Source organism: Peromyscus eremicus, chromosome 10, assembly GCF_949786415.1.
Source record: "Peromyscus eremicus chromosome 10, PerEre_H2_v1, whole genome shotgun sequence".
NCBI lineage: Eukaryota > Metazoa > Chordata > Mammalia > Rodentia > Cricetidae > Peromyscus > Peromyscus eremicus.
Genome location: NC_081426.1, coordinates 30975239 through 30996402, shown reverse-complemented (window position 1 = coordinate 30996402; position 21164 = coordinate 30975239). Strand labels below are relative to the sequence as shown.

The 21164-nt window shown below is 49.6% G+C and overlaps 1 protein-coding gene and 1 long non-coding RNA gene across 2 annotated transcripts in view; one reads left to right on the top strand and one right to left on the bottom strand.

Annotated features, from left to right (window-relative positions):
• Window positions 1-656: 656 nt before the first annotated feature.
• LOC131921095 (uncharacterized) lies at window positions 657-6583 on the bottom strand. The gene is made up of 3 exons (XR_009381836.1): window positions 6262-6583; window positions 1617-1769; window positions 657-835 (listed from the first exon to the last, which is right to left on the bottom strand). It is a non-coding gene; the product is annotated as an uncharacterized LOC131921095 (long non-coding RNA).
• A 35-nt stretch (window positions 6584-6618) lies between these two features.
• The window catches only part of Tbc1d14 (TBC1 domain family member 14), a 93953-nt gene continuing 79407 nt past the window's right edge, over window positions 6619-21164 (top strand). The window contains exons 1-2 of the mRNA XM_059275766.1: window positions 6619-6873; window positions 7957-8011. Coding sequence (XP_059131749.1) covers window positions 6859-6873; window positions 7957-8011 — 70 coding nt within the window. The 5' untranslated portion in view covers window positions 6619-6858. The remainder of the gene's footprint in view (window positions 6874-7956; window positions 8012-21164) is intronic.

The window sequence follows — 21164 nt, the reverse complement described above, 5'->3', positions numbered from 1 at the left end:
TATTATTTGGCCCAAAAATACTGGGATGGCTTAGTGGTCAAGATTACTTGCTGTTCTTCCAGAGGACCCAAGTTCAGTTCTCATCTCCCACAGCAGGTGGCTCACAATCATCTGTACCTCCAGCTGCAGGATATCTGACCCCTCTGGCTTCCTGAGGGCACCTGCACTCAACATGCACAAAACCACACACATACACATAATTAAAAATAATAAAAAGGGGTCGGGCCTATTCTACAGTACCACAAAAAGAATAAAAAAGAGGAGAAGGAAAAGGCTAAGGAGGAGGAGCAGCAGGAGGGAAGAGAAGAGTGACTGGGACCTCAGAAGATGCAGAGGACTGTCCCATGTCCTTAGGTATGCTGACAGTGTTGGGATTGTGCTTAGGAAAGCCGTCCTACTTCAGGATTGTGTGAGAGAAGCAGAGGCATTTCCTGTGGACTGGTAACTCTTGAGACGTGCTCCAGAAGAGTTCAGGCAAAGTAAAAATGTGTAACCTCCAGAGGTGAGCAGAGCTTGTTCCATGGCATGGGGCATGAGCTCCCTGCTCTCCACCATAAGTGCAGTTGAGGTTCTCTATTATAATGTGTCCAGGGACGCATTTTAACGTATTACAACTGTAATCAGAGGTAGAGAGACAAAAAGACCAAGAGACTTCCTTCCTTTGAAACCTTTTCCTTGCCATGGTATTCCGGAACATTTTTCAGGGCAGGTACCTTCCTTCCTGTGCAGATGCAAAATAGTGATGTGTTTAATATAAGTCATCCTGTCCCAGGTGAGTCCATTGATGCTGCCCGTTCAGAGCTCTGGGCAGGTGGAAGCTGGTCCCCGCCATTACCTGCATGGGAGGATGGGACCATCATGCAAATCTGACCTCACTCCTCTGCCTCAGCTCTACATGTAGGTCCTCCCATTGCTGCCCCCAACTAGCTGTGAATGTGCCACCTTAAGTAATAGGTAGATTCCCCAAAGAATCTCGTGGTTCTAAGCTAGCCAGTCACTGCCATGGGGACCATGCACAGACAGTATCTAAGGGAGATTCAAAGACATTGAGGCCAGGAGGGGCCTGGGAAGGTAGAAATGAAATGCTAACGGGTGTCTCTCGGGGTGATGGACCACTGTGGGTCCACTCTGCACTGTGCTTCCTGTGGACTGAGACTTGCCTGGCTAACTGAGTAATATAGTTCTTCCAAGACACTGCAGGTAAGGTGCCCTCCTTCACAACCTCCTGACTTGATTTCTTTAGTATTGACAAAGCAATTTCATTTTTATCAATAACTTTTTCATCTGTGTTCCTCCAAATTCATATGCTGAGTCCTCCAATCTCCAACGTGAGGCATCAGAAGATGGCATGGGTTGTCTGGCTTGGCAGCAAGCACTTTTACCCACTGGGGTATTATGTCAGCCCTGAAAAGAATCAGCTTGTGAACAGGAGGGCCTGGGCCTTGGGATGACCCTTGTCCTATGCTTCTTTCCTAACAGGAAGGGTCCTATCATCTATGAAGGTCCCACAAGTTGGCCCTGGACTCAGCATGGCTCTGCCCCTCTGGCTATATGACCTTGTACAAGGTGGTGACCTCTGTGTCACAACAGCCTATTTAATAGAGCAGTGCTAACACCTGCTGGTGGGAAGTGGGAAGCCAAGCCAATGGCTTTCAGGTGTCTCCAGGTCCTGCAGAGGAGATACAGGCCCTTCAGTAATCACTGCCGTGGGAAGCTGAGCAGTATCCAGTTGGCACATGTGTTGACGATGACTCTTTCTGGAAGCTGGACTGAGGGATGAGAGAGGGTGTTAGGAGGGAGCCTCAGTGTGTTTCTCTCCTCCTGGGGTGGATGTGACAGCTGCAGGCTGAACAGCAAAAGCTGGCATTAATCAGTAACCCAGGTACCAGCTAGGAGGTTCCAGACCGTGCCAGTCCTGGGGGCTGTCAGCCTCTTCTCTTGTTTTTAGGGCCCTGAGGAGGCCAGGTAAGTGTCTCTTTCTCTTACCTTCCTGCACCCAGGGGGCTGTCAGCCTCTTCTCTTGTTTTTAGGGCCCTGAGGAGGCCAGGTAAGTGGCTCTTTCTCTTACCTTCCTGTACCCAGGCCAGGATGTGTTTGACATTAGTTCTACTTTCTCTGGTCCCCTTTAAGGTAAGGTTAGTTTCTGTTTATTGGGTGATGCTTGGATCTCAAGAGGGCTAACCCCCCTGGGCTTGGGGTGTCTGGAAGTGAGACTTCATAGCTAAAGGAAGAGATCGTCCATTATTTTACTCTTTCCATGGGTGGAGGTAAGGAGACACAATACAGAGGCTGTCCATTGGGGCCAGGGACAGCTGGTACAGGCTGGAGGACAGGAAAGGGACATCCTGGGAGAAAGCCAGAAGGCTGGGCTTGGTGCCCTAGCTGTGGCTTTTGGGTACACATCTTCCCCTGTTTTGGAGGTTTTGTTTTTTGAGCCAGGGTTTCTCTGTGTAGCCCTTGGCTGTCTTGGAAGTCTCTTTATAGACCAGGCTGATCTTGAACTCAGAGATTGCCTGCCTCTGCCCGGGATTAAAGGCGTGCGCCACTACTGCCTGGCCACCTGCTTTTGGAATTTAAAGGAAGAGGAGGATGTAGTCATTTGGTGGGTATTTCTAATTGAGTCAGTGCTGGGGTGGGGGTCGGGGGGAGACAGAGAAGTACATTGGTCTACAGACCCCACAGGAGTAACTAGATCTGCCAGGTAGAAGCCTCCTCCCCTCAAGGGTGTCAAAGGCAGGAGCTGGTGGGGAGGTGGCCCAGGCTGTGGGACCAGGGCTGGCTGAGGCTGGGGTGGGGGTGCTGCATTGAACCCTTGGTTATCTCGGGTTATAGGAGGGTTACAGCTGGGAGCCCAGGAAACATTCTGGCAGCCATGGGGTGGCTGGAATTGGAGCAGCAGCTTCTAGAAGCTGGGCTGTCCCCTTGGTCTGTCCTGTCCCTCTCCCTGATACTGTTGGGACATGAGCACAAGGAAGGCCTTCCAGAACACTGGCTGCTATCCCACCTTGTTCCTCAGGCTGCCTGTTCTTCACCCTTCCAAGGCCTGGCCTCTGGATCTCCATTTTCCCTTAAAGCAAGGCCCAGTGACACATGACTATAAACTCAGCATTCAGGAGGCTGAAGTAGGAAGGTGGCAAGTTCTAGTCCAGCTTGGGTTACATAGGGAAACCCTGTCTCAAAACACAAAGATCACTCCCCCTCTCTTGCCCCCCAGGTAAGCATGGAACCCTGAGGGCAATGTGGCCAGTGCTGCCTAGAGGTTCTGAGAGAGTGGAGAGTAGAGAGGAGCCCAGGCCTTGGGCCATTTTGCTATCTCTGGTATTAAGCACAGTGCCTGGTACAGAGGTGGATGGGAGGAGCGGCAGGAGTTGGGCACGGAGGGCCATTGGCTTCAGCTGGCTCAGGCCTGAGACCCAAGGATTGGAAAAGTTGAGGTCCGATCTTGCCTTAAAGATGATGAGTAGCATCCGTGGAGAGAAGAGGCAAGAAGAACCCCATGAATATTTGCACCCTAGCATCTGTTTTCATAGGATGGAGCCAGCTATGGGGGTGTGTGGGCTGGGTGGATCTGGGCTATTGGCAGGTAAAATAATGTGGAGTGTGTTGAAGGAGAGGTTTGAGGATGAGGTGGGGGAGAAAGAGAAGAGGTTGGAATAGGTAGATAGGTCATGAAGCATGGCAACACTCACTGACCACCTCTTCTGAGTGATATCAAGCCACACTCCCAAACTGAGACAGGAAATGTATCCCTTCTAAAAGATAAAGCTGAGGTTCAGGGAGTCTAAATAACTTGTCCAATGTCACACACAAAATCCCAGAGCTGGGATTCCAGCCTAGGACACAGCAGGCACCTGTTCACCCAGGCACTTCCCACAAACAGTACCACAGCCTGTTCGCTCTCTGCAAGCCTCTGAATCCCAGGGCTCTGGATTCAGACATCCGTAGGTTCCCCCAGAGAGCCTTAATTTCCTGTCTGAATCAGTGAATATGAAGATGAAGGAGGCTCCACACACACCAGGTGCCAGATAGAGCAGGTCTTTGGGAGGGTACCCTCCTGGAGGGGAGGTAGGTGGTTGGAAAATCAGGGCTGATTTTCTGAGGGTGGTGGCACCTGGTGACAACCTGCAGAAATCATTTAAGGAGAGAGGACTCAGGGGAGGAGGGAGGTTGGGAAGGTGTGAGCAGGTGGAGGGCAGAGCAGGTGCAAGGGTATGCCCAGGAGGGAATTCTTGCCACCTCTCAGGAGTCCCATGTATCCCTGTGAGCCTGGAGGGTGTGTCTGGTGATTTGGCCTGGTGAACAAAGCCTTGGGGGTGGACTGTCAGGTGGTGGTGGGAGCTGGGCCTTTGTCTCCTCCCACCTCTTCACTTCCATGATGCTCCACATGAGACCTGCTTCCAGCACACATCTAAATTGGGCTTTACTCTCAATGGTTGGCAGCAGCCGGCAACTGGGTGATGCTTTTAAAAACAAAGCCGTTTGGAAAATTCCACTTTGGTGTGCTGTGGTACAGAGCTTCATTCTTAGCTAGAGTCTTGAGCCTGCAGGCTTACAGCATGGTCACTTCCTAGGGAACACTAGGCTGGGCCACAGGCAAGCTGCACCTCTCTCTCCCCCATCCCTGACCTGCCCCCCAGGCCATGAGGTGAGGCTTTAGGGGGACCCATTCTTTCGGTTGTGACTTATTCTTCCTGTCAATTACTTGGGATGCACAGGATATGAGTGCCCTTAGGTTATGAGCCAGGCCTGCCAGGATCAAGGCACCAAGTTGCTTGTGGGCACCACTGGGATCCTGGAATGGCTGGATTGTGGAGTCCCACAGCCCAGCAGTCACTCTGTTTGGATGGCCCTCACTCTCAATAGCAGCCAGTGCTGGTGGTCTTATAGGGCTGAAATCTTTTGAGGTAGACATTGTCCTGTTCATCTCCTGACAGGACTGGACTTACTTAGCTCAAGGCTATGGTTCAGTGGGCTGAGAGCCTCATTCTCATGGCCTCAGGTAGCTGCGTGAGACATAAACACTGCTTCCTTGTGAACCAGCCCATGTCATGGGGAAGTTTAAAAGTTACAACACGTGAGCATAGACCTAAGACACTCAGATATGGCCAGGCACCTCAGTCTGCTGTTTCTTCCTCTCTTCCCCGCTCATGCTTGGAACTGAACTCACGGCACCGAGCTATCTCTTAGCCTCTCTATCTTCTTCCATCCCTAGGGATGATGTGTATTTCATAGCCTTTGATCATAGCCTCAAAATGTAAGCTCTTCCTCTTTACTGTATTCAGATTTGTGAAAAAGTCTGGCCAGCACTCTGTCCGGTGTTACATTGTTACCCATGGGTACTGAGAGTTCTCAAAGCATACTGACAAACATTTGACAGAGTTATCCAGGGGTTAAACCATCACCTCAGACACTTCTCATTCTTCTGTATTGGTGGCCAAGCCCTCTCAATTTAGAAATACACAATTGGAGCAGGAGTGATGGAAGACTTCTGGAACCACAGTGCTGGGGGTAGAGGCAGGGGAATCAGGAATTCAAAGTCATCTCTGGCTGGGCAGCGGTGGTGCATGCCTTTAATCCCAACACTTGGGAGGCTGAGGCAGAGCCAGGTGGATCTCTGTGAGTTCCAGGCCAGCCTGGTCTACAGAGTGAGATCCAGGACGAGATCCAGGACAGGCACCAAAACTGCATGGAGAAACCCTGTCTCAAAAAACAAAAAACAAAAAAAAACAAAAAAACAAAAAGTCATCTCTGTCTAGGTAGCAACTTTGAGGCCAGGCTGAGCTCCGTGAGACCTTGTCATTAAAAAAAAAAAAAAAAAAAAAAAAAAAATTAAAAGGCAAACCGTTATCAGCCACGGTGACCCTACTGTAGTGTCACAGATCATTTGAGACTATGCCTCCTCATCAGCTACACCACTAAAAATGTTCTTGATGGCTGTGTATGTCACTTCATTTAGTAAATCTCCCTGTATTGTGGGCATCTACAGGGTCCATCTTTGTTGTAAATGACACTATGGTGAGGTCTTGTTACAACAGAGCTTGCGTCTGTGGGTGATACTGGATATTGTCAAGATTCCCCCTTTAAACATGTCAGCAAACTGAAGGGATTCCCAGACATAAATCCCCCCTTCATGTTCATGACTGTGCTGGGGTTTGCCCCCAAATCGTGATGCTTCAAACCTCTTGCAGGCCAGGAACTAGTTAACACTGGTTAAAAAAAGGGCAGCAGGGGGCGGTGGAGGGGGGAGATGGTGGTACATACCTTTAATCTAGTACTCAGGAAGACAGATCCCTGAGTTCAAGGCCAGTCTAGTCTACAGAGTCTGGTCTACAGAACGAGTTCCAGGACAGCCTGATAGGTCGCGTGTCAGAGGCCAAGTACCACTGCTTACAGTGAGGTATGGTGGGTTTCAGTGGCCCCTCTGGCTGCCTAATGCTGTTCTGTTGGCTCTCTGCCTGCCTCAGGTTGCTGACCACCAGCTCAACTAGCAATTCCTGCCTCTTTTTTTTCTTGAACAATTTTAAGAGCCAACCAGAGACATCCAGACTCCAAGCAGTGTGTCCTAAAATTGGGAACTGTGGTCTCCATGGTGAAGGAGGTAACATTCCAACAGAATGGAGAGGGAAAGGATTGGCTTTTAGAAGGGTTCCAAGGGCCCTCAGACCCAAGAAGCTGGAGAGAACCAGCAGAGTCCCAGTGTGGCATGTGAACATGCTGTTACTGTAATCACGCCATGTCAGGAGCCAGTGGTGTGGGAGACAGGATGGGGCTGGGCAGGACCTGGGGACAAAGGAATAGAGCTGTGTGTGACACCTAGGCTGAGTGGCTTTACCTCCAAGCCCTGTCTTCCCCTGTAAGATGTGGGACCCTGAGGTAAGTTTGGCAGGTTGTGGAGATTGACTTCTGTCACAGAGGTGAGGTGCTAGCCAAAGCCAGGGATGACTCCAGGTAAAGACAGTTGTGGATGTGACTCATTCATACCGCTCATGAATTGGTGGTATTCATGGGGTTTGGGGGTATGATTCAGGAAATGAGATCTCTGTATCTCTGGAAGGGAGGTTAGAGGGTCCTAACAGAACAGTTATTTTTGTGCCTACCACCCATCACCTGACTGAGGATTCTCCATCCTTCTCTCAGGACCCGTTTTCTCCCTGATAAGTTGGAAGGTTGGCCTGTTGGGCTGATGAGGACCCTCCTGGAGCTTCATCTGGCTAGATAACCATTTTCCTTATAAAAGGTTGTGGCCACAAATTGCAGAGAGCTGCCATCTGTCTGTCCCAAGAGCCCCATGAAAGCAGTTGTGGGCTGTGTGTCCTGGATGTACAGCGGGTGCACAGAGATGGTTTCTATGGATACTGGACATCCTGAGGCATTTCTGCTTCTCTAAAGAGATACTCAACAGAACACATGGAGGTCATCCCTGGCAAGGTCTCTTTCCCCCGAGGCTGGTTGGCCAGCAATCTTTGTCTATATTATATTGTTAGGGGCCAGATGGTTCTAGGATGGTTTCAAGAATGCTGGAAACTGATAAAATGGGATCATTTCGCTTCATATATGACCATTGCTTTGTTCTGACCTGTTCAATCCTTGAAACAATGTGGGAAAGGGAGAGGCTATGTGCTTTCCAAGTTGGAGGTAGGGAGGGAATGGGGAGAGAATCTGAGGAGTTAGCCAGCCAGAGTCTCTGAGGAGCTGGTACTTTTGCCCACAAGTGAGAGGTTTACAGCCATCAAAGAAACCACGCACAGGGGCAGCCCTGGAGACCTCCAGCAGAGCCAGTAGGGGGAGAGGTGGAACGGCTTCCCTGGGGTAGTTCTGCTGTAGTTGCATGGAGGGCTGTCAACTTGACAGGGTTGTTTTCTCTGTATCTGGGAGCTGGACATGTCAGGTTCTTGGGGGGAGGTGGCTGAAAGTGACCACACGCTTTAATGCCATTGACTATGGTTTTTGTTTCAGACTCAAGTTACAATGAGGTTTTATCTAAACCACTTCTGGGCACGGATGACAAAAGGTGAGACGTAGGTCAAATCAAAGGGAGGGGAAGTGAGGATGAGTCCCCAGGGAGACACCAGTTCTGGCACCGGGTTGGTGAGGGTGCGGCAAAGTCAGACAAAGGGTGCCAACTGCAAACCTGTGCACCACAAAGAGTTTCTGACTCTGGAAACAGGACAATGGTCCCTTGTCATTACAAGGTTTTTAAACTCTGAGAACTCACCATTAGGGCTGGTAGGTGAGGAGTCACAAGGACTCCTGTGCAAGAGGACATACTGATCCAATGTGTTAGAGTGTGAGTTGGTACTGAGGCAAGTCTCTGCTTTCCAGTTGGTGTTTAAGTCCAGCTGTGAGGGCACCAACAGGTGTGATGAAAACCTGGCATTGTTCTCTCTTAAAACTGCCAGCAACTTAAGCACCTTACAAATTTCTATTATGCACCGAATACTGAGGGATGTGTTGGAAGTCTCTCAGCTCTCTGCATGCCACCAAAAGATTGCCTATTTAAGCCTCCACCCTCCTGCCATCGTAAATGGGAGCTAAGAGTAATTACAGTCATGATCCAGGGAGGAAAGCGAAGCCAGGGGTCTATCAAGACTTTCAAATAGCCTGTAGGCGCCCCTGGGCTCCAAGAATGGCTACAGTCTGAAGTCCCACAACCCATCCATCTCCCTGCTTGGGTGGTCCTCATTCCCAATAGCAGCCAGTGCTGTTAGGCTTATGGGGCTGAAAACTTCTTGGGTAGGTGTCTTCCTGTTCATCTAATGGGCACAAGGCTGGGTTTACTTAGCTCAAGGCTCTGGAGTGATGGGCTGAGAGCCTCATTCTCATGGCCTCAGGTGACTGTGTGAGATATAAACACTGCTTCCTTGTGAACCAGCACACGTCATGGGGAAGTTTAAAAGTTACAAAACATAAGCTGACCCAAGACACTCAGATATGGTAAGGCACTTCAGTCTGCTGTTTCTTCCTCTCCTCCCCGCTCACACTTGGAGCTGAACTAAGAGGACTGAGCTATTCCCTAGCCTCTTTCTATCTTCTTTCATCCCTAGGGATGGCGTGCATTTCATAGCCTTTGAGCCTCAGTCTTGTGAAGTGCTTCCTCTGCACTGTATTCAGATTTGCCAAAATATTTAAAGATGTTTGACAAAGTTGTACAGGGGTTGAACCATCACCTAATGTTTTGAAATGAATGTAATGAATGAAATGAATGAAATTAAAGCAGGAGAGGTGGGACACTCCTGTAATCCCAGCACTGGGGAGGTAGAGGCAGGAGGATCAGAAGTTCGAAGTCATCTTTTTCTAGGTTGCATCTTTCAGGCTAGCATGAACTAAGAACCGTAACTAAGACAAATAAATCTCCTCCTGCATGCCTCCAGGTGTCTGCTAGGGCAGGGAGATTACTCTTCCTGTAGGCCTATGATGGTTCAAGCCTTCCCACAGACTGAGCTGTAGTCAGGCTTTGGGGTTTGTTTTTGCTAATTCCTCAGACTCTAACAACCCCTAGAATAAACATAAGTAATTCTGAGTTCTCTCAGTATGAATCCAACAAACACTCAAGTCTCTACAGTATTCCAGGCTCAGGAAACGGTGAGCTAAGATTTCAGGAAGCGAAATGGGATTCAGTGACCTGAAGGGAGATGTCCTCTACAGGCACCTGACTTCCTTCTCAGCTTTAGCAGACTTCTACCCTCTGAATTAGATTTGTTCATAAATTGTATCTGCCTAGTTTTTGCTACTTAAAAAACAAAAAAACAAACCTGTATATAAAGCTGGATGTGGTGGCACACACCTTTAATCCTAGCACTCAAGAGGCACTGAGTCCCAGGCCAGAGTGGTATGCAGTCTAGTGAGACCCCGTCTAGTTCCTAAACGAATCCATCACACAGCTTTCAAAACACACTAATGATCCCTGTTCATCACCTCCCGAGGACCCGCCTGCTGGTTTTGGGGTACTAAAATATTAAAGTGAAGACAAAAGTTTGGGAACACAGCACTAAGTGCAATGAGTCGGTGATCAGAAATGCCCGTTTCAGATGAAGAGGCTAAGGCTGTGCCGTGAGGGCGTTCCGAGGTCACAGATCCATACCCAGGGTTCAGGTGTCCCCTTACACACTCCCGTGGTCCTTGCGAAGATGCCCCTAGCTGCTGGACAGGGGCACCCCATCGATGCGCTCCGCCGTTCGGCTCCCCATGCCTGGCCCAGCCCCATGCGCTTCTTCCCCCCTCCCTCTGCTTCCCACTTCCAAGATGGCCGCGGGCGGAGCTGACCAGGTAAGGGACCCGGCCCGGGCTTCTGCAGTGCCAGTGTGGACACTGTGACTCTCTCAGGGCTTCCCTCGCACCTCCACTTGGGCCTGGGGACAGAAAAAGGTCGGGGACACAACTCCTGAAACCCAGGGCGGATGCCTGGGCAGGCCGGAGGAGCGGCGCCACTGAGCGTCTGGCTTTAAGCTCAGCGGAGGCGCGGCGGGGGACGAGAGCCCGGGCGGAAGAGCGGTGGAGGACTGGTGGGGGCGTGGCTAGGGAGCGTGAGGGTGTGGCTAGGGGGCATGGGGCGTGGCAACACGGCTGTCCCAGGGAGTGTGACTAGGGTGGACTGCGGGACCGGAAGAGCGGAGGGCATGGCTAGTGAGCTCTCGCGGGGCGTGTCTATGGAGCACGGGGCGTGGCGGTACTCTTGAGGCCCCGAGACCGGGTGTTTGAAGTTGCGTGTTGGGTTGCTGAGGCCGGGTGGAAGAGCTGTGGAGGCGGGATGGGGGCGGGGCTATGGAGCGCGGGGCGGGGTGGGGGCGGGGCCTAGCGCTAGCAGCTTTGAGCGGCGGGCGGCTGGCAAGCACCTGCTGCAGCCGAGAGCGTCGACAGTGTCTAGCGTCCTCGCCCAGCAAGTTGCGGGCCCCACGGGGCCTGGGCTGCGGGCCACGGGCCCGGAGATGGCGTTGGAGCTGCGGTAGCTCGGGTACTGAGGGCCTCTGCGGGGTCAGGCTGAGAGGTTGAGGAGGGCTGGCGAGAGCCGCTGCCACCTGCTGCTGCGCTGGCCTGACGGGGCGGCCCGGAGCGGCCAGGCTCCTGAGAGGGCGGGTGGGAGGGCTGGTGTCCGACTGGTGTGTGCGACTGCCCTCGGCCAGAGCCTGTCGTGACTTGTGCCTTTTCCACGACTTAGTGAAAAGTTTTATCCTCAGATGCCGTGCTGTGAGCCACAGAGGAGTGTTGCCCTGAGCGTCCGGAGCCAGTGTCCTCCTCAGACTCTTGTGTTTAGATCTCTGCCCTTAGTCGTCCTCAGACCCCGGTGGTATTCTGATCTCTGTCTTCCTCAAACCCCTCTCTTCAGAGCCTAGGCCTCCTCAGACCCCTGGCATGTTCATATTCGGTCCTCAGATCCCTGGTGTGTCTCGAATCTTCTTCCTCCTAAGACCCCTTTTCCAGAACTTGGAGAAGTTTTCTCCGAAGCGAGGCTGTGACTGGCTAATCTGACTTGCCTGAGGCTGTGGGTTGGAAATGAGTCTGCCCTGGGCATCAGGAACCTGAATCCTCCTCAGACCCCTGAGCTGTTTAGACCTTTGTTCTCCTCAGTCCTTCCTCCTCAGCCCTTTGTGGTGTATTCATATCTTCTTCCTCCTCATACCAGTTCTCCTCAGACTGCCAAACCTCTTCCTTAAATCTCCTGACCCACTCTTTCCTCTCCCCTCTTGGGCCTCCTTACCCTGGTTTTTGGGCTGCAGAAGGTCATCCAGGTAGGGACCCTAGACCCCACTCTCTTCAGACCCCTATTCCCGGGGCTATGTCCTTCTCAGATCTTCCACTCTCGGACTGTAGAACTCATTTTCTCTCTAGAAACCCTCAGTATTGGGCAGATTGGTAGGCTAGAAGAACAAGCTGACCTCTGCCCCTAACCGCTACTCAGGATCTTGTCAACCCTGCAGGGGCTTGGCTAGTTTTCTAGAGGGTGCTAGCCAGCACAGACTGCTGAGCCACAATGAAGTTGGGAATGTCAGAGATACCTCCTGACCGGGCCTAGTGAAACTCAAAACTGCCTCTGTCTTATAGATGGGACCTTTATCTCCCAGGTGGAATTAGAAGTTTTGTTCTAGAAGATTCTGTATGCATTACTGCAGTTTGTCACTTCTGGAGGCCCTGGCTATCCTATGATTATTTCATGTTGGCTGGTTGAGGAGGGAGTCCTGATGTTTGGGGACTCTCCCTGGCACCCTCATCTGCAAGAGGTTAGCACCTTGGCGGCTTCTTTTGAGGATGGGTTGCTTGTGGCTGTTGGCAACTCCGCTAAAGGGACTGGGCTAGCTTTTGTAGCAGTCTTGACACACTTCTGTGCCAGCGCCAAACTAAGTCTCAGGTTTGGTACTGCTTCTCCCCTCCCCCAGCTCTTTTATTGCTTGCTTTGTGGTATGGGTTTGACCCATTGAGATCTGAACTCCATGATCCTGATAAGACCCAGCTGTAACGAGAACCTGGCATATGCCTGCTGCTTAGGGTTATCAGGTGCACTCTTCTGGAACATTGAGAGAAGGTGTGACAGTGGGAGATGAGGTGAGAGAGACAGGGGTAGGTATAGACTGAGGCTGGCATGTCACAAGACAAGGCTCTGCTCACCCTGTTGTCCTCAGTGGCCCCAGCAGGCCCTGGTGTGTGTTTGCTTAGCACTTCTCTTACATGAGTTAGGCTTGCTTTCTTTGGGGGCAGCAGAGTTTTTATACTCTGCCCTCAGCCCATCTCCTCACATTCAGCAACTCCCTTGGCTCCTGGGGATCTGTGTCTCCTTAGCACCTTCACTTAGCCCTGACCCTGTTCTACAGAGAGTGAGTTCCCTGTCTCCCATGTTGGCTTCCCCTCCTCCACCAGGACCCGTTCTCTCCTTGTGTAAGCCTCTCTAACAGTGAGTAGGACATGACTTCAGGGAGCCTTGCCTTAAAGTCTGACACCCCATGGCTTAGAGACCCTTAACTTCGTATTCTCAGCCTCAGCACTGAGCATATTTGCCACATGATGTGGGGTCCTGAGACCTTGGAGAGGATTTGTCAGAATAGACATTCATACATAAAAGAGTTTAGGAAATTGAGTATGTGTAGTCTCCCGACATTTGCTTTAGGACTGGATATAAAGAAAGTGTCTTCAGCCAGGAGTACTGAGACTGTTGAGCTGGAAAGCTCTCAGAAGTAGCTCAGTTTGACTAATTTCATTTTTTACTTGGGATAATTGAGACCCAGAGTTCAGTCAGTGTCACATAGCATGTGTGAGAAGCTGCACAGCCAGGCCCTGTGCACACAGAGTGGCTGTGTCTGGGCTTTCTTCCTTTCCTTTATTTTTATCTTATTTTTTTTATGTGCAGTTGGTGCTTTGCCTGCTTGTGTACTGTTTGAGGATGTTGGATTCTCTGGAACTCAAGTTAGACAGTTGTAGGCTGCTGTGTGGGTGCTTGGAATTGAACCCTGGTCTTTTGGAAGAGCAACCAGCGATCTTAACAGCTGATCTATCTCTCCAGTCCCCTGTGTCTGGACTTTCTAATGCAAAGATGTTAAAATAGTGGACCTGAGTTGGCTGTCCACCTCTGTGCCAAGAATAACACTAGCCAAGATCTTCTAAGGCTTAGCTCATGCCAGGAATGGTTCTAAAGGCATTATGTGGCTTTCTTCCCCTAATCTTGCTAATTGCCTGGTAAGATAGAGGCCAGTATTGACTTCATTTTGCAGTGGAACTGAGGCATATGAAGTTAAATTAATTCAAAGTCACACAACTGGCCAGTGGAGGAGCTGGGATTTGAATCCAGGAAGTCTACTCCAGAGTCTGTAGCTCTTCCCACATTACTTACTTTAAAACTATCTTGTAAAATTACATTCATTTACTTATTTGTGTGTGTGTGTGTATGTGTGTGTTTGTGTGTGTGTGTGTGTGTGTATAGGTCTGAGGACAACTTTTAAGTCAGTTTTCTCCTATTTCCGGGTCCTGTGGATTGAACTCAGGTCATTAGGCTTGGCAGCAAGCACCTTTACCAACTGATCCATCTCTCTGATCCTAAAAACTTTTATAAATTTTTATTATTGTTGTGTTTGCTGTGATATGTGTGTGGTTGGGCATGCCCATGCTGTGTGTGTGAAGGTTGGAGGACAACTTATGGAGTCAGTTCTCTCTTTCTACCATTAGGAGGGTTCTAGAGATGGAATTCAAGTTGCTGGGCATGTGCAGCAAGTGCCTTTACCCACTGAACCATCTTGCTGTCCCTATTTTAAAAAGTTTTTGGGGCTGGAGAGATGACTCAGCACTTACGAACATTTGTTGCTCTTCAAGAGGGCCCAGGTTCAATTCCCAACACCCATATGGCAGCTCACAACCACCTGTGGAACTCCAGTTCTAGGGCATCCGGTGTGCTCTTCTGACCTTAGTAGGCACCAGGCACACACCTGGTGCACAGACGTACATGGAGGCAAAATACTCATTCACATAAAATAATTTTAAAAATCCATTTCTGTTGAAATCTAACATATAAAATGGTAAAAGTTAGCTGGGTGGTGGTGGTGCATGCCTTTAATCCCAGCACTGGAGAGGCAGAGGCCTCAGTGAGTTCAAGGCTAGCCTAGTCTACAAAGTGAGTTCCGGGGCAGCCAGAGGAACCCTGGAACTCCATCTTGAAAAACCAAAAAAAAAAAAAAAAAAAAAAAAAAAAGGTAAAAGTTGTTAAGCATTCAGTTTATTATCACAAAGTTGAGGACTTGTATTCTTAAGTATTTCAGTAGGTCATGTGTGGGGCTTTGATGTCATACCTGGCCTGAATCCAATTTCCCTTGTGCAACTTTGAGCAAATTGCTTTGCTTCGCTACATTTCAGTGTCTATGGTATACGTGGCATATTTGTGACTAGGTCATGTGGCCTCTCAAATGTCTAGCCCGTGGTGAGTGCGCAGAGTGGTCTCTTTTATTAAGAATTAAATACGCCTTTACTCCCAGGACTCTGGAGGCAGCAGCAGGCAGATCTCATAAGTCTGAGGCCAGCATGGTCTACTTAGTTGAGCTCCAGGCCAGCCAGGGGTACATAGTGAGAGAGAATTAGAGAGGTTAAATTGTGTTGTATTTGTGAAGGGTCTGCATATCTTCCTGATGCATCAGTACTTCTCAAGCATCTGTTTAGTCATTAAATGTAGCTGAAACATTTGGGAGAGGAAGGAACACTCCATGTGTTCCCTGCCCTTAATTTAAAGTATCTCCTTTAGGCCTTTTAATCATGGCACCTGTGGCCTGTGTAAGTGAAGAGTTTGTTCTTTAGGGCTTTGAGGGAGCCTTTGGGACCCTCAACAGTTTAATGCCACAAGCTTTGAAGCCTGCTGTGCTGTAATATGCTTGGATGAAACTGTTCACCCAGAATGTGGGAACCTCAGGTAAGTTGCCATTCACCCTCCAGAGGAATGTATGAGTTTAGGAAATTGTTTTAGGACTGTTTTTGCACGCTCCCCCTGCCCCAATAACCCATCTAAAAAGAAAGTCCTTTTATAATCGACTTCCATTCTGCACAGTGGCAGTGCAGAGAGTGATCAGCCTTCCAGGGGGCTGCTCCCACTCTTGAGTCAGATCCAGGCTAGCCTAACATACTGTTTTCTTATCCCTGGCCCCTAGTCTTGAGCTGAGGTTTGCTAGTGTATCTCTCGGTAGATGGGTATGAAGGTTGAGTACCCAGCAGGCTCTGGGAGGTGGCTGTTCCTGTAAACTGGTAATGCTCTGGTACCTGAGACCTAGGACTCCTGATCCCTTTGTCTTTCCTGCCAGTCAGAACTTAAAGAGAAACTCGTCTCCTTAGTTCCTGTGGAGCTCTCCGCAGTGCAGGGGAATCCACACAAATGCACCACTCCTGTCTGTGGGTCTCCTTGGGGTTAGACCTTGCTCCTAGCCTTTCCTGAGCTAGTTTGTCTTGAACACCTTGTGTTCTTGGCTGAGATGTAGTCTGGTGGAGCCACTGCTTCTGTGAGGAAGCTAAAGGCCTCATCAGAACTCTGTGAAACCCGGGGGACCCCAAGAGACTTTCTCAAGAAGGCTGTGGGTGCTAGATACAGAAGACTTGGTGGGGCCTGTTCAGCCTAGAACAGAGCCTGGTCTGCATTAAGTGCTAGTTTTAAAGGTGTGATCCTACTGTCCTGTACTGACTCTGTGATTTATGTGACTCCAGGCATGGCTGAGTAGAAATAAGCTGTGGGTGCTTTGCCCTTAGAATAAGGACCTGGAAATCAGGTAGAGCTGCGCTGAGGGGAGGCGTGGCAGCTAAGGTGGTGTATTGTCCTGTCCTTGGATGGTCAGAGAGAACAGCAGCGTTCCCTTGCTGATGGTGCCAGGAAGCCCCTTTCCCCAGGAACATCCAGAGAGGAGCTGGGTCAGAAAGGCCTGCTTGGGTCCATATCCTTTATGTCAGGGGCAGTCCCCAGGAATGGTGCTAGGGCCTGTTCTGTAGCCACCAGAGAGGAGATTTTCTTCTCTGAGGACAAAACTAAATCATTTGGTCTAGGCTTCAGAAATGTTTTTTTTTTTGGTGAAGATTCTGGCCATGTTCTAAGTCTTGGATTTTGGGGAGGAGGAAATCACGTGGTTGCTCTGGATTAGACTGTCTCACATAGCCCTCTCCATATCACTGGTAGAGTCTCTTCTTTGTCACTTGTCTTACACTAAGAACTGCCCTATGAGGTGACAGTTGGGCAGTTCCAGATGCTCAGGCAGTTTCCTCTTTGCTTCCTGCAGAGCACATGAAACTCACGTGGTCTTGCTATGCGGGTTAAAAACGGCCTTCCTCTTACGCCTGCTTCATATCTTGTGTGTTTTTCTCTAGTCCGGAAAGTGGTGACTAATCACCGTTTACCCTGCGTTTTGTGCCGCCCCTGGCAGTATGCTTCTTCCTCCCTAGATGGGCTCAGCCAGTGCCCGAGTCTGCCCAGGCTAGAGTGGTTGCTGCAGGCAGATTGTGTCGCTCTGCTGTTACTCACATAGATGTCAGAAGATGAACATAGGGTCATTGTTTCCTTTTGCCGACTTTCTGGATGGTGGTTCCCACTGTCAGAGCTGCATGTAACCTGTGTTACTGGGTGGGTTGCCCAGTTACCAAGACTCAGTGGGATTTTCCTACTTGTATTGCTCCTGCTAAATGCTTCTTAGAATATAACCCAGATTTCAGTTGAATGTGCACGCATGGGACCGTCCTGGAAATCTTCCCACTTGAGGACTTGGCTGTTAGTAATTAATTCAGCACGTACTTTTTAAAATCCTTAATCCACATGGTAGGCATGTGGCCAGACGCTGAAATCCAGAAATGAGTAGAGCTGTTCCTGCTCTGAAGTCTGGGAATCTGGTGGCAAGAAACAGGAAAATAGTTGTAGAATCCCATCATTTTAGGTGGGGTGTGGCAGAAGAGCATAGAAAGAGCTCTACGGCTTCCTGAAGGGGCTTGCAGGGGTGGGGGGTAGGGTTGGGGGAGCTGTGCAGAGGGAGGAGGTGGCTGGTGGGAGCTCCCTGTGCCTCAACCCCTCGCTGGATTCCAAAGCCCTTGATGACCTTGCTGGCAGGCCCCAGTTGGATCGCGTGTTGAAAGGTGGGGAAGACAGATGAGAGGAGGGCCTTTGAGTCTGCTTAGTGTGGGGAGTTCTGGCTCAGGCTCAGTTTAGAAGGCATGTGACTAGGAGGCAGGCCACTTGCTGTAGGCCAGCTTCCAAAGTTCACCTACAGCCTCGTCTCAAAAGCATGTGCCTTGTTTGTGCAGCCTTCCCCTTTCTGGGGCACTGACAGAAGGTGGGAGGTCCGGAGTGTGACCTCTGCTTTTATGGCATTGGTAGCACCAGGTGGAAGGGCTCAAGGACCAGGTAGCCTTGGCCCTTTGCAGAAGTTGTTTCTAGAGTATTGTCTTCATTAGGGTTACTAGTGCTGTGACAAAGCATCATGACCAAAAAGCAAGTTGGAGAAGAAAGTGTTTATTTGGCTTACACTTTCATATTGCTGAAAGAAGTCAGGACAGGAACTCAAACAGGGCAGGAACCTGGAGGCAGGAGCTGATGAAGAGACCACGAAGGGGTGCTATTTATTGGCCTGCTCCCCCTAGCTTGCTCAGCCTGCTTTCCAGGACCACCAGCCCAGGGATGGCATCATCCACAATGCACTAGGCCCTCCTGCATCAATCACTAATTAAGAAAATGCCTTACGTCTTATGGAGGCATTTCCTCATTTTAGATTCCCTCCTTTCAGATAACTATTGTTTGTGTGTCGACATAAGACCAGGCAGCACAAGTATGTTGCAAGCTGGAGCATTCTTTCCCCTTAGGCTTATTTCCTCAAAGACTGACACTGTGTTCCTGAGGCTTAATGAATCACCAGAGGCCTCAGAGTTTATCTTTTTTTTTTCCCTGTAAGAGGCCTCAGGGTCAGGGAACACCTTGGCTCAGAGCGCAAAGCCCTACTTTCTTCCCTACTTCTTGACTAGGTTTGGAGGAGGGACCTTGGAACCAGTTCTATGAACACGATGCCACTGTCTGAATGAGATGGCTTCTCACCCCACAGGCAGCAGTAGGTACTTTATGTTTGCCCAGGTACAGACTTCTGTGCACTCTAGGAGCAGATTCTCTTGTTAACAGTTGAACAGCATCTCTTGTAGGCACTTTGGCCAGATGTGGCTAGAAAACAAGGAAATATGTCTATGGAGCAAGCACCTGTGAGGTCAGGTGTCCTGCTTCACCACACCTCTTGTTTCTTTTGTCTTCAGACCAGTCTGTAGTATAGTATTGCCGGGGTTCATTGCTGGGGAGGCCGGAAGTTGAGGCTCAGAAAGGTTAAGCACCTCTCCTGAGGTCACCCCAGCTGGTAAGCGGCAGAGCCAGAATTTCAGCTGTGCATGTAAAGATTTCCCCCTTTGACCAAGGCTTTGTGCCAATTTGATCTGTTGGAGGCTGATGGTGTTTTAATATCTAGTAACCTTTGCCTTTGACCAAGATTAGCTCTTAACTATGTGATAAAATGTTTTTTATTGTATTTTTGCTTTAGTTAAAAAGAGTGCAACTTCCAATTTGCATATGTTTGAATCTACTTTTTGTGATTCTCCACCCCCCCACCCCCCAGCTGAGGACCGAACCCGGGGCCTTGTGCTTGCTAGGCAAGCCTCTGCTACTGAGCTAAATCCCCAACTCCTTGTGATTCTTATTCTCTCTCTCTCTCTCTCTCTCTCTCTCTCTCTCTCTCTCTCTCTCTCTCTCTCTCTTTCTCTTTCAAGACAGGGTTTCTTTGTTTAGTCCTTGCTGTCCTGGTACTCACTTTGTAGATCAGGCTGGCCTCGAACTCAGAGATCCGCCTTCCTCTGCCTTCCAAGTGCTGGGATTAAAGGCGTGGGGCACCACTGCCAGGCTATGATTCTTGTTTCTTAACAACAATTGGTTAGGTTTCCCAACAGCAGGGAACACAGAGATGGTGCTCGATGTCCTTGAGGGGTACATGGCTGCTGGACTCAGGGTGGACATCAGGGCGGTGTGAGCCATGACAATGAAAAGGTGTTCAACTCCTGCTGAAGTGATGCCCAGATCCTTGTGGAGAATGAACCGAAGTTTTGTCTGTGGGTTTAAAAACTTATTTTCAGCCTGTATATAATTTTGTTTCTGTAACAAACTAAATTTGCCTGTGTTTTTCTTGTGATGTGGTGCACTGCGGTTCTGACTTGTAAGAAAAATGGGTTATCAGTCAGTACAACTCTGGAGTTAAATGAACCTTACTTTCAGGACTGTAGTTTTCTGTGGTTCAGTCTATTTCCGAATTTCACCTTTCCATTCACTCCCTCCTCTTTCTATTTTTGTTCTTCGCTGCTCTGTCTGCCGGACTCCTTCAGTTTCTGGGAGGGGGAGATTACCTCCCTTCCCCCTTTTGGTTTTTATCAGTTCGCTTGCTGCGTTTAAGGGGACTGGCTTCCTGAGGGCTGCAGGAGGCTCTTTGTAGAGCTAGGCTCACCCCTAGCAGGTGAACTGCTGTGTCTGCTGTGCCTTGGAGCCTTCAGCAGCTTCTTGTTTGATGGTAGCAGCTTCACACACCCCACCCCACACCCCACCCCCACCCCCCACCCCCGGGCCAGCTGCCCATTCATCACTTTCCTTGGTACTTAATTTGTCCAAGGTTGTCCGTAAGTGGGGTTACAGTCCAGGAGTGGCTGGAGTCTGGAGTTCTGGTCCTTGTGCTCTACTCTGTAGTCGGGTTACAGTGTACCATCTGATCTCTTTAGTTTTGACATTTTAAAAGAAAACAAGAAGGTAACCTTTCACAGGTGAGGGTTGACAATGTGCTAGGGACTGTGTTCCTCAGACTGACATTTTCTCCTGGCTTGTGCCTGCCTCTCTGGCCAGAGAACTCTGGACATGGCTTTTGAGGTATGTGTGTGGCCAGTGCTTTAGACTCTTCTCTCAAGCATTGGCCTTTGCTCTTCTACTATTAACATATCTTCACTGAATTAGCCTCCTGTCCTGAGTTTAAGGAGCCTGTTCCAAGCCAATTAAAACTAGGCATGACCTTCCCTCTTGACCCCAAATCCTACCTCTCTAGCTAAGTCTGACCTTGAACTGTTCTGAGTGCTTGGCTTCTGTTGTAAAGGAATAGCATGCCCTGTCATGGACTGAGTGAGCATGGTAGTGCTGTGGAAAGGTATGGCCAGTTGGGGGTACACTTGGGCAGTCTTACTGCAGATGGCGTGTTTGTGTGTGTGTAATTCCCTTTGCCGTTTTTTCTCTTATGAAGTTGTGAGACAGCATAAAAACCAAGCTAATGACTAGGATTGAGCCCATGGCTTTGCTCATTCTAGCCAAGTGCCACTGCTGAGCCCTATTCCCATCGCAGCCCTAATTCACATCTTTTCGTCAGAGGTATCCCATTTATAGTTTGTCCCCTGTATTATCATTGTACCACAGTGACAGAATGTCTGAGATAAACAACTTGTAAGAATGGAAGGCTTGTTTCAGAGATTTCCTCAGTCCATGTCCTTTGGCCTTGTTGCTTTGGGCCCAGGGAAGCACACAATGTCATAACAGGAGCAGGTGAAGAATCCTGGTTACTTCATGGCATCCAGGAAACAAGGCAATCAAAAGGAAGGGCTTGGGGTCTAAATATGAACTTTAGGGGTATACCTCCAATGATCTAACTTCATCCAACCTCCTAAAGGCTCCACCATCC